Source organism: Rhinopithecus roxellana, chromosome 20 (genome assembly GCF_007565055.1).
Source record: "Rhinopithecus roxellana isolate Shanxi Qingling chromosome 20, ASM756505v1, whole genome shotgun sequence".
Classification (NCBI taxonomy): domain Eukaryota; kingdom Metazoa; phylum Chordata; class Mammalia; order Primates; family Cercopithecidae; genus Rhinopithecus; species Rhinopithecus roxellana.
Window position 1 is genome coordinate 25910620 of NC_044568.1, and position 12994 is coordinate 25923613.

The following is a 12994-nucleotide window of genomic DNA, read 5'->3' on the forward strand; positions in this document are numbered from 1 at the left end:
AGAAAGACTCGACATAGCCATTGTAATTTTAGCTAGCGAGCTGGGAGAAATCGTAGCATGTTTGCACAAAGAATATTTATTACAGTAATGTTTATAATAGCAGAATACTGGAAATAATCTCAGTACCTGCTGACAGGGACTAGTTCATTGATTCATTCAGCAAGTATTTTTTTAGGCACCCACTATGTGCCAGGCATTGGTCTGGGTGCCAGGCATGTAACTGTGATCAAGATAGATAAAGTCCCCATTCCCATGGAGCTTACAGTGGAGAGACAGACAATAAGGTAACAAGCTAATGTCTCCGATCATTGCTAGAAGCACAAGTGTCCTTTCTTTCGGAATCTGTTATGTTCTTGAGAGATGGAAAGAATTGGGCAGTGAGAGATAGCTGGACTAGCAGGAAAATTGAACACGTAATGCAATGGATAGTGGAGGTGCTAAGGCAGCCTTTCTGAGGATGCCATGCTTGAGATGATGCCTGAATAACTGGTTAACTATTGTGGAGATGCAGGAGGCTAGGGAATAACAAACAAGACGGCGGGAGTGGGAACAAGTTTGATGTAGTCAAGGAATATCAAGATCAGCATGTGACAGCCTGGTGAGCCATGAGGGAATTGCATTTTACTCTCTTTTTTTGAGACAGGGTCTCACTCCGTCATCCAGGCTGGAGTACAATGGCATGATCGTAGCTCACTGCAACCTCCGCCTCCTGGGCTCAAGTGATCCTCCCAGCTCAGCCTCCTGAGTAGCTGGGACTGTAGGCACACACCACCATGCCAGGCTAATTTTTTGATCTCTTATAGAGATGGAGTTTTGCTCTGTTGCCCAGGATGGTCTCAAACTCTTGGGCTCCTATAACAAAGGAAGTGAATGGGCTCAAGCGATCTGCCCGCCTTGACATCTCAAAGTGTTGGGATTACAAGTGTGAACCACCCATGCCCTGCCGCATTTTATTCTTAATACAGCGAGGTGTTGTTGGTTTTAATCAGTAGGTACCTGTGGTACAGCTGTACTGTGGAGTACTATGAAGCAGTTCAATAAGGTGCAATTATTCCACTATGCAAAGATCTCCAGGATACATAGCTAAATGCAAAAAGCAAGTTGTAGAACAATATGTATGGTATTTCATAAAAGAAAATTCTGTGTTGGGGTGTGAGTATGGTTGAGCGGGTGGGTGGGGTGTTGAAAAACATGGACAAGGGACATTGTGTATACACCAAACTATTAAGAGTGGTTATTTCTGGAAAGTAAAGTGGGATTGGTTATGGGGGTAAAGGAAAGTCGTCACTTTTTACTACCAACTGTATTTGGATTTTGTAACAAAGAAAGTGAATAGGCAGCATGAATTGGTGATTGTATAAAAAGACTTGGCTTTGAAGGAAACCAAGAAGATAGCTAGGTAGGGATATAGGTTTGCAGGACAAATTGCCCCTCATAACTTTCCTGCCTGACATACTAGATCCTTCACAAAATTATGTAAACAGTGAGTTTATGTAACCCAACATTGCCTCCTCAGTCTAACAAATGTGTGGTCACCACTTCTGATAGATCCTACATTATGTTCCCAGCATTGCCACAGAACATTTGTGGGGTTGATCCCCAGTTGAGCAGGAATGTGATCTTACAGGAATCAGTGACATTCAAAGATGTGTCTGTGGACTTCACCCAGGAAGAATGGTACCACGTCGACCCTGCTCAGAGGAGCTTGTACAGGGATGTGATGCTGGAGAACTATAGCCACCTGGTTTCTCTTGGTAAGGATCACTTCTCTGAGTGTCTTTCCTGCTAATGGGTCTTTCCTTCCTTGGTTGCTATAGTGGTGGTGCCCAGAGCTTAGGTAACTGTGACCAGGGTGCTCAGGGGTCAGAGTTTGTTAATCTCATTGGGACCCAGCTTTATGGAGTTTTGAGCCTGCTCTTTAGGTAAAAGGTCTTTATTTTGCAAAACTGGAAATAGGCAATTTGATTGCATGACTCCTTAAGTTGCACCTTTTTTTTCCTTCAGAGTTCCTGAGGATCAAGGACTAGTACTGACTTGTCCTTAGGAGGGTTCTTTGTCCACTTGCACAAACAACCAAATCTTGTGTATTTACCCATGAGCAGGATATCAAGTTTCCAAGCCAGAGGTGATCTTCAAATTGGAGCAAGGAGAAGAGCCATGGATATCAGAGGGAGAAATCCAAAGACCTTTCTGTCCAGGTAAATGAGTGAGAGTCAGGCATTAGGAATGAATGCAGATAATGGTACAGCTTAGGGAGGGGAAGGTACCCTCCAGCAGCTGGCTTGGGATTTCCTAGATCTGCATAGGAGGCCAAAGCCATCGCCTGGCCGACACCTTGTAGGACTCTCCTCCTCAAAAGGGTGCCCCTGCTCTTGCTGGATTATTTTTCTTCTGGTGGCCTCTGATTCCCTTCATTAGAGATCCCTTCTCTTACTCATTCAGAATTGAACTCCCGTATTTCTTCCCTGCATTGAACTCCCGTATCTCTTTCTTGTATTGCATTCCCCCATGTCTTCCTTGTTTAGTCTTGCTGCTTTCACTGTCAGATGCCCCAGACTTATAGGAAACACCCACAGCCTTCCTTGATTCTCTCTCCCTTCATAACCTGCCTTCAGACTCCGTGCCTTGCCACCATCTTCCTTCCATCTCACGTTCATGCTGATTTGACTCATTACCTCCCTCTACAGTTCCTGTAGTATCCTCCTCTCCCAGTTCCTTGCTTGTTAGTGCTTCTTAGCTTTACGTCTTTAGCTTTTCTTGCTTTTCACCCTAAGTGACTCTGCCTTAAGGAACCTGCCTTCTGGCCCCCTTTCTTCATTGCCTCCTTAACAGAGTACCTGCCTCCTGGTAGTTGCAGCTCTTTATTCTATGCTGTAGACTCAGAAGTCTTCCTTATTTGTACCTGAGTTACTTTTATCCTTCAGAAGTCACGTAGTTCATATTAAATACGTAAAATCTAAATTCATCACCTTTCATCCTCTGCCAGTATATTTTGCTACCTTGCCTATTTCCCATTTCTACCCTTGCCTATTAGAACCCAATGGATTTTTAATTGCTCAGGCTGGACACCCTAATTAGTTTAGTCTTTTATTTCAACCCAGGTTATTTTCTTCCTATGAGAAGTAGCTTAGATTTTCTTGCCTTTTAACTTCTACTGGTGGCACTGTAAACCAGGGCCCAAACCTTTACATTATTTATTTATTTATTTTTTGTATTGAGACAGGATCTCACTCTGTCACCCAGGCTGGAGTGCAGTGGTGTGATCTCGGCTCATTGCAGTCTGCCTCCCGAGCTCAAGCAATCCTCCCACCTCAGCCTCCCAAGTCGCTAGGACTATAGGCATGTACTACCACACCCAGCTAATTTTTTGTATTTTTGGTGGAGATGAAGTTTCACCATGTTGTCCAGGCAGGTCTTGAACTCCTGAGATCAAGTGATCCACCCACCTTGGCCTCCCAAAGTTCTGGGATTACAAGCGTGAGCCACCACACCAGCCTAATTTTTTATTTTGAGACAGGATCTTGCTCTGTCACCCAGGGTTGAGTGCAGTGTCTCTATCACAGCTCACTGCAGCCCTGACCTCCTAGGCTCAAGCGATCCTCCTCCCTTTGCTTCCCAAAGTCTTGGGATTAGAGGTGTGAGCCACTGCTGAGGTCCCAAATTTAGATTGCTGTAATTCCCAGTTGGAATAGCTCACTCTGTTTTTTCTTTTTATAAATCTTTTTAAAATTATAGCTTTATTGAGGTATAATTTACATACCATGAGATTCACCCCTTTAAAGCGTAGACGTCAGTGGTTTTTTCACATATTCAGATAGTTGTACAAACAGCAACACTGTCTAATTTCAGAACATTTTCTTCACCCAGCAGGCAACCTCATACCCATTAACAGTTACTCCCCATTCCCCACTCCTCTCAGTACCTGGTAACTATTAATCTAATTTCTATTTCTATGGATTTGTATATCCTGCATAGTTTGTGTAAATGGAATCATATAATATGGCACTGGCTTCTTTCACTTACCATCATGTTTTCAAGGTTCAATCATGCTCTAGCATGTATCAGTACATCATTCTTTTTACCATTGAGTAATATTCCATTGTATGGATATATCACATTTTGTTTAATTATTCATCAGTTGCTGGACCATACTGGACTTTATTTATTTGTTTATTTATTGGAGACAGAATCTCACTCTGTCAGTTGCTGAACTACACTGGATTTTATGTATTTTATTTATTTAGAGACAGAATCTCACTCTGTCGCCCAGCTTGGAATGCAGTGGTGTGATCTCAGCTCAATGTAACATCCACCTCTTGGGCTCAAGCAATTCTCAGCCTCCCAAGTAGCTGGGACTACACGCACCAACACGCCTGGCTAATTTTTGTATTTTTAGTAGAGATGGGGTTTCTACTAAAACCCCTGTTGGCCAGGCTGGTCTCAAACTCCTGGCCTAACATAATCCACCCACCTCAGCCTCCCAAAGTGCTGGGATTATAGGCCTGAGCCACCATGCCCAGCCACTGGATTTTAATTCTTTATCTTCTTCTTCTTCTTTTTTTTTTTTTTTTTTTGAGTCAGAGTCTCACTGTGTCACCCAGGCTGGAGTACGGTGGCATGATGCAGTGGCATGATCTCGGCCCACTGCAACCTCCACCTCCCGGGTTCAAGCAGTGCTTCTGCCGCAGCCTCCCGAGTAGTTGGGACTACAGGCGCACGCCACCACACCCGGCTAATTTTTTGTATTTTAATAGAGACAGGGTTTCACCATGTTGCCCAGGCTGGTTGCGAACTCCTGAGCTCAAGCAGTCTGCCCTCCTAGGCCTCCCAAAGTGCTAGGATTACAGGCGTGAGCCACTGTGCCCAGCCTAATGCTTTATCTTCTTTTTTTTTTTTTTTTTTTTTTGAGACGGAGTCTCGCTCTGTCGCCTAAGCTGGAGTGCAGTGGCCGGATCTCAGCTCACTGCAAGCTCCGCCTCCCGGGTTCACGCCATTCTCCTGCCTCAGCCTCCCGAGTAGCTGGGACTACAGGCGCCCGCCACCTCGCCCGGCTAGTTTTTTGTATTTTTTAGTAGAGACAGGGTTTCACCGTGTTAGCCAGGATGGTCTCGATCTCCTGACCTTGTGATCCGCCCGCCTCGGCCTCCCAAAGTGCTGGGATTACAGGCTTGAGCCACCGCGCCCGGCCTGCTTTATCTTCTTAAAACTTCTGACAAACCCTTGCTATTACTCTCTGTACTTTACCATAGGAAATAGAAACTCCCTGATTCAGAAGTTCCCTGTCATACTTCCAGTATTATCTTTCTATCTCTGCTAAAACAGATCCCCGTAGGTTGAACTTCTCTTAATATTCTCTCTAAGTAGCATATCTTTTCCCTCATTAGGCAATATATTCTGCCTATCCAAAGCCATTTGTTCTTGGAGTTCAAGATCTATCTAATCCATGAGACCAGATATATTTATTTATTTACTCTTGTTTATTTATTCCTTTCCTGACAGCAAATATCATTTATATCATCTACACTATAAAAACTCAGATTTAATAATATACCATCTGATGGTTTTACCCTTTCTTAGTTGCCAAAAGATTGTCTTGTTTCTATTCAAGCTCTGTTTATTATAGTATTTCTATGTATTTTATCTGTGTGGCAGAGCATATAGAAAGCAATCAGAACATACTTGATTGATCAGTAAGAAATCTGGCTAGCAAGAGAACTTTTCTCATTTATTCATTTCAACAAACATTTTTGGCATGTCCCACTGAGAACGATTCTTAAAAAAATTACAAGGCATTCTCTGCCCTGAGGAGTTGAGTTGATTCTTTTTTTTTTAATATAGATAATTTAATGGTCATGGGAAATAATTTGAGGAAAATAAAATATATGTTATTAAATATAAGCTTATTTCATGAGAAATAATATTACTATTATATCAAAGAAAAATGGTTGTTTTTAATACGCTCTTAATTATGAAATTGATAATGTTTTATGGTATCTTATAAAGAAAATTAAACACTTGTTCAGGCTTTTGCTCAGAACTACATTTAAACTAGGTTTTTTTGTTTTTGTTTTTTTTGTTTTTTTTGTTTTTTTTGAGACGGAGTCTCGCTGTCGCCCAGGCTGGAGTGCAGTGGCCGGATCTCAGCTCACTGCAAGCTCCGCCTCCCGGGTTCACGCCATTCTCCTGCCTCAGCCTCCCAAGTAGCTGGGACTACAGGCGCCGCCACCTCGCCCGGCTAGTTTTTTGTATTTTTTTAGTAGAGACGGGGTTTCACCGTGTTAGCCAGGATGGTCTCGATCTCCTGACCTTGTGATCCGCCCGTCTCGGCCTCCCAAAGTGCTGGGATTACAGGCTTGAGCCACCGCGCCCGGCCCTTTTTTTTTTGTTTTTTTTTTCCATCAACCAGCTGTTTATTCAGATGATCTTGCTAGTTGTTATGAGTTGATTCTTATTGCAGGGTAAGGAATTTGGGGGTTTAGGTCCTTACTCTGATTTCCTCTCTCAACGTTTTATTATGAAAATTTTCAAATAGGAAAGTTGAAAAAAATTTTACAGTCAATACCACATACCTACCACCAAGATTATCACATTTGTTGTTGTTAACATATTATAGGCCGGGCGCGGTGGCTCAAGCCTGTAATCCCAGCACTTTGGGAGGCCGAGACGGGCGGATCACGAGGTCAGGAGATCAAGACCATCCTGGCTAACGCGGTGAAACCCCGTTTCTACTAAAAAATACAAAAAACTAGCTGGGCGAGGTGGCAGGCGCCTGTAGTCCCAGCTACTCGGGAGGCTGAGGCAGGAGAATGGCGTAAACCCGGGAGGCGGAGCTTGCAGTGAGCTGAGATCCGGCCACTGCACTCCAGCCTGGGCGACAGAGCAAGACTCCACCTCAAAAAAAAAAAAAAAAAAAAACATATTATATTATTTGCTTTGTTAACATGTTGTTTTATTTGCTTTATCATGTATTTCTTTAGCCATCTATCAATCCATCTTACTTTTTGATGCATTGCCAAGTAAGTTGCAGGCATAATTGCATTTCACCCCTATACTTTTAATATGTATGTCATTAACTAGAATTCAGTTTTTTTTAGTTTTAAAAGAAAATTTTATATACAGTGAAATGTACAAGTCTTTTATGTACCATCCGGTTGATTTTGACAAATGCATTCATTCACTTGCCTAACCCAAATTCCTATTGATATGGAACATTTCCATCACTCCAAAAAGCTCTCTGCCCTTGGTTTTTAAAGGTTTTTATTCTTAAACCCTAAAAATTAATCAGTTTGCTCGTATCAGTGTTCTGAAGTAAAAACAGGGACTTAAACATCAATTTATTAGGCAGATTGAAATAAATCCTTTTTGGTCAAGGGAGATAATAAGTGTAGAACCAGAGCTCAAAAAGATGAAAACCACAGTACTGGTTGTAAAGACAAAGATGATTTGCCTCCTGATCAAGGACCTCCTTGATCTCTAAGGGTTATACTTTACAAACTGAGAAAATACAGTATTTCAAATAATCTTTTCAGTTATGTCACTGGGTACAGATTTTCTCTGCAGCATTTGGAGACCTGGAACCTCTGAGTTGAGAGTAAGGAAATTATGAAATGGATATATTAGAAAGACAGATTTTGTGGTGGTTTATTAAAGGATAGGAGTCATGGAGAGCATATAGGATCCTAAGATGGACTATGATCCTGTTCCATTTGTTATCTGTGCCTAACACAGTCCTGCTCACTTATTTCCTTATTTTCTAACCAGCCCTCCTAGATAGGCTTTCCTCATTCTCTGGACTTACCACATACTCTGGATCTTCAGTCTTCACTATCATTTCTTCACTCTTCCTTTTCTCCATTTTGGGTCTTCTTCCCAGGATATAGGACTAATTTCAAAACAGAGTCATGTGTAACTTATGTCTCTTTCTTCATTCCTACTCTAGCAGTTTGTTTCAACAGGAAGGAATAGGGGACTTTTGTACTCTGGATTTCTTTCAGACTGGAAGACCAGGCCTGAGGTTAAATCATCACATCTGCAGCAGGATGTATCAGAAGTATCCCACTGCACACATGATCTCTCACATGCTACATTAGAAGACTCCTGGGATGTTAGCAGCCAGTTAAACAGGCAACAGGAAAACTGGAAAAGACATCTGGGATCAGAGGCATCCACCCAGAAGAAAATAATTACACCACAAGGAAGTTTTGAGCAAAGTAAATTTGGTGAAAACTCTAGATTGAACACCAATTTGGTTACACAACTGAACATTCCTGCAAGAATAAGGCCTAGTGAATGTGAGACCCCTGGAAGCAATTTGGGACATAATGCAGATTTACTTAATCAGAATAATATTCTTGCAAAAAAGAAACCCTATAAGTGTGATAAATGTAGAAAAGCCTTTATTCATAGATCATCACTTACTAAACATGAGAAAACTCATAAAGGAGAGGGAGCTTTCCCTAATGGAACAGATCAGGGAATTTATCCCGGAAAGAAACACCATGAATGTACTGACTGTGGGAAAACCTTTCTCTGGAAGACACAGCTTACTGAGCATCAGAGAATTCACACTGGGGAGAAACCCTTTGAATGCAATGTGTGTGGAAAGGCCTTCAGGCATAGCTCATCTCTTGGTCAGCATGAGAATGCTCATACCGGAGAGAAACCCTATCAGTGTAGTCTCTGTGGGAAAGCCTTCCAGCGCAGCTCCTCCCTTGTTCAACACCAGCGAATTCACACTGGAGAGAAACCCTATCGATGTAATCTGTGTGGGAGGTCCTTTAGGCATGGCACATCCCTCACTCAACACGAGGTCACACACAGTGGAGAGAAGCCCTTCCAGTGTAAGGAATGTGGGAAAGCCTTTAGTCGGTGTTCCTCTCTTGTCCAACATGAGAGGACTCATACTGGAGAGAAACCTTTTGAATGTAGCATATGTGGCAGGGCTTTTGGTCAGAGCCCATCCCTTTATAAACATATGAGGATTCATAAGAGAGGCAAACCTTACCAAAGCAATAACTACAGCATAGATTTCAAGCACAGTTCATCTCTCACTCAAGATGAAAGCACTCTTACCGAAGTGAAATCCTATCATTGTAATGACTGTGGGGAAGACTTTAGTCACATTACAGACTTTACTGACCATCAGAGGATCCATACTGGAGAGAACCCCTATGATTGTGAGCAGGCTTTTAGTCAGCAAGCTGTTTCTCATCCTGGAGAGAAACCCTATCAATGTAATGTGTGTGGTAAAGCTTTCAAAAGAAGTACAAGTTTCATAGAACATCACAGAATTCATACTGGAGAAAAACCTTATGAATGTAATGAGTGTGGAGAAGCCTTTAGTCGACGCTCATCGCTTACTCAACATGAGAGAACCCACACTGGAGAGAAGCCCTATGAATGTATTGACTGTGGGAAAGCCTTTAGTCAGAGTTCATCCCTCATTCAGCATGAGAGAACTCATACTGGAGAGAAGCCCTATGAATGTAATGAATGTGGGAGAGCCTTCCGAAAGAAAACCAACCTGCATGATCATCAGAGAATTCATACTGGAGAAAAACCCTATTCTTGTAAGGAATGTGGGAAAAACTTCAGCCGAAGTTCAGCTCTTACGAAACACCAGAGAATTCATACTCGAAATAAACTCTAGGAACTGTGAAATTAAGGAATTTGCAGAATACTTTAGCTAAAATGTTGTTCTGATTCAGGATCAGAGGATTCTTAGAGAGAGAGCTTGGGAATGTAATGAATTATGTGTGTGTTTATATGATGTGTGTGGAGAAAACTGCCAGTAAACAGATTTTTTTAATATAAATAAAAGACTCATTCTCAGATCTGATTACAGACTAGTGTAAAAACAACTACATATATCATATGTAGCTGATTGGGGATGAAATGCCCATATGTTGGACTTTATAAAGCTTTTGAATATATGTATGCAGGAGATCGTCAAGTTTCAACATCTTGGCTTGTAACCCCCAATGTCAACAACTTTTTTAAAAAATAAATTCCTGCAGTAATGACCAAAACTCATTTTAAAAATTGCTTGACAACTGCACTCAACTGCAGCTCTTACGTTAACTTCACCATGGAAACCAGTTCCAACTCCAGGAAGGCACCATTCAAAGAATTAGATCAACTAGCCCAACCACTTCATTGTACAGATGAAGAGACTGAAAGCCAAAGATGTGAAGTGGTTTCCGCAGTATGATACAGCCCATAAAGGTAAAGCTGGGTTAAAAATGCAGGTTTCCTGGATTTGGGGCCCCATGGCCTTGCCAGTGAAAAGGTATTTTAGGACTCAGAGGGCTTTAAAATAAATTTTAAGATACATCAGATACACAAACATTTAATGAGCACCTATGGGTTGGACACTTTGGGAATTCTTAAAAGCATAAGTGGCAGCAAAATGTATGCAAATTTATCACAAACTAAAGCAACTTCTTGGAGGCTTATAAACCACAATTTAACAGAAACTGTAGATAGTTGAACTACTAGTGACTTTTTTCCCTTTTCCCAGTTACAATTATACTTTCAGCTAACATATACCAGTTTTACAGAACTATTAAGTCCTTTTATTGTACTTTTTATGGCATGCCCATGAAAAAGCACTGCCTTAAGCCTATCAGATCAATGGGAAAACAACATAAAACTAAGAGGAGAATTTTCCCATTAATTTTATTGCAGAAAAGTGTAAGTCTAATTGCCCATTGCCATAAATTTTGTCTTTTACTCAGTTTAGAGAAACAACATGCACTGGCTCATTCTATGTGCAGAGAAAATATTTCACCATTAAAAAAATTAACTTGGCTAGATATGGTGGCTCACACCTGTAATCCCAGCACTTTGGGTGGCTAAGGCAGATAGACTGCTTGAGCCCAGGAGTTCAAGACCAGCCTGGACAACATGGTGAAACCCCATCTCTTAAAAAAAAAAAATTAAAAATTAACTGGGCTTGGTGGCATGCAGCTGTAGTCCCAGCTACTCAGGAGGCTGAGGTGGGAGGATCACTGGAACCCAGGAGTGGAGACTGCAATGAGCTGAGATCACACTACTGCACTCCAGCCTGAGCAACAGAGCAAGACACACACACACACACACACAAAACTTATTTTAGTTCTATAATGCTTTTCCATTAGTAAAGCATCAGCTAAGCTTCAGTAGTCTGCCCCATCCCCTAATGACTCCCATGGGCTATCCTAAAGGAATTTCCAGAGCCTTTGTTGGTGTGTTGACATTGAACATGCAGACCAATTTGGGCGCAACTGGACATTGATTCCTTTTACACAAGAGCTGCCTCCCAAAGATAGATAAATTTTCCCAACCCTAATTATGAATCGTGGGGCAGGATGATATTGGTGGTATTGATGGTGAACCTTTCCTACTGGATTCTTTGCATGCCAGATAGCAGGATCCATTGCCTTTCTCTCATCATTGATGGCATGTGGCAGCACCCAAGTATTCTTCATTCTTTGCAGGAAAAAAAATGTGCATGGGGGCTGAAATGTAGTATGTGTAGCTCAATTAGTCTATCCTCTGTGATGCAAAATGGAATATTCCATGGCAGATCTGCCCTTCTGAGATGTTGACCATCCAAAAACCTTATTTATGGTACTCCATGATTAGCTCACACACAATGCCAAGGCCATGCTTGTATTGTCTGATACATAGTTTGACAATGGGTAATTCTACCCAGACCCTCCCTACTGATTGGGTAGGATGCCTGTCAGGAACTCATTTTGCTACTGGTTGTTTGGGGATCCCCATAGTGGACTACTTTCAGGAATGGCATGAATTGTAATAAACTGAGTGCTGCCCCCACTGTTAGGGAAGTTTATAAAAACTTAGTTCTGGAAGACCCAAAGGAGACCACTGGTTTGTGTTTGCAGCTTGGCCTAGATCCAACCACCACTCTCTGAACCTCAGCACATCTTCATTGACAGGGAGGGAGCCCAGCTCATTGACCAGAAGACTTTCTTAGTCCCAGCAGCCATGCATCATGCACTTATGGATACCCAGCTTTTTAGGGCTATGTGAAATGCATCTTTGTAACATCATTGTATTATTTCAATAAATAACATTCTGAGTTGAATGGGAGTCAGTTTGTCTTTTTCAATTTTCAGAACTTGGCTAAGATTAAAGAGTGATGCACCAAGAAGGAGGAACTAACTGCTAAACTCATCACAGCCAGGTGAGTTAATAATAGCTACCATTTATTGAATGCTTACTACTTTAAAGACATTGTGCTAAGTGTTTCACATCTGTCATTTCATTCAATCCTTATAACTTCTGGTTAGCGGTGTGGTGGTAGCTCTTGTCTTTGCCCAGCATTTTCCCCCTTTTCCTCTTGTAACAATCTATTGTATTGACTGTAGGAACCCAAGTCAGGATGTTCCTGGGGCTCACTGATAGTTCTAGGGGCAGGCATGAGACCTAGTTCAGCTAATCAGAGTCCTTTGCCAGAATTTTTTCAAAATAGAGCTAGAAGGAGCTCTGTTTTGGTCTTTTGTGTTGCTAGGCCAAAAGATAAAGGCCTAGAGCTTCCTGGAACCTGATTTCTTACCGGAGATGGGAAGTAGGAGAGGACAAGGTTGACATGATGGTGTTCTTGTTTCTGTTTCCTGATGTCCTTAGACCTGGCTCAGTTTCTGAAGGTCTTGGGATTCAGGGATCTCCCCATCAGTCCCAACAATTTCTCCTTTTTGCTCAAGCTAATTTTTTATGTTTCTGTTGCTTGCATTAATGAAACCTGAAATATGTATGATATACTTGTATCTGCCTGAGCATCTAGCACACCTCCATGGAAGATGAGAAAAGACTTCTGCACTTTTAGGCATATTGATGGTAGTGATGCTTGATTTTTTTATAGCTGCAATAGGCTTTTCATTTTGCAGTATTCTGACTTCAAGATTGAGCACTTTTTAAAAATACTAAGGTGGTTAATTCCTACTCATCTGTTAAAAATGCAAATGGTGCTTCAGGAAAGGTTTTGCTG

The 12994-nt window shown here is 41.7% G+C and overlaps 1 protein-coding gene across 7 annotated transcripts in view; it reads left to right on the plus strand.

The window, feature by feature from the left end:
- ZFP90 (ZFP90 zinc finger protein) overlaps positions 1-12091 on the plus strand; it is a 36982-nt gene extending 24891 nt beyond the window's left edge. For 4 of the 7 annotated variants that reach the window (XM_030925021.1, XM_030925020.1, XM_010355041.2 and 1 more), the window contains exons 3-5: positions 1628-1754; positions 2103-2198; positions 7995-12091. In XM_030925021.1, the coding sequence (XP_030780881.1) occupies positions 1628-1754; positions 2103-2198; positions 7995-9649 (1878 nt within the window). In that variant the 3' untranslated portion in view covers positions 9650-12091. Of the gene's footprint in view, positions 1-1627; positions 1755-2004; positions 2199-7939 lie in introns of all 7 variants that reach the window. The other 3 variants (XM_030925024.1, XM_030925022.1, XR_746997.2) reach the window with 2 other exon arrangements.
- The last annotated feature ends 903 nt before the right edge of the window (positions 12092-12994 follow it).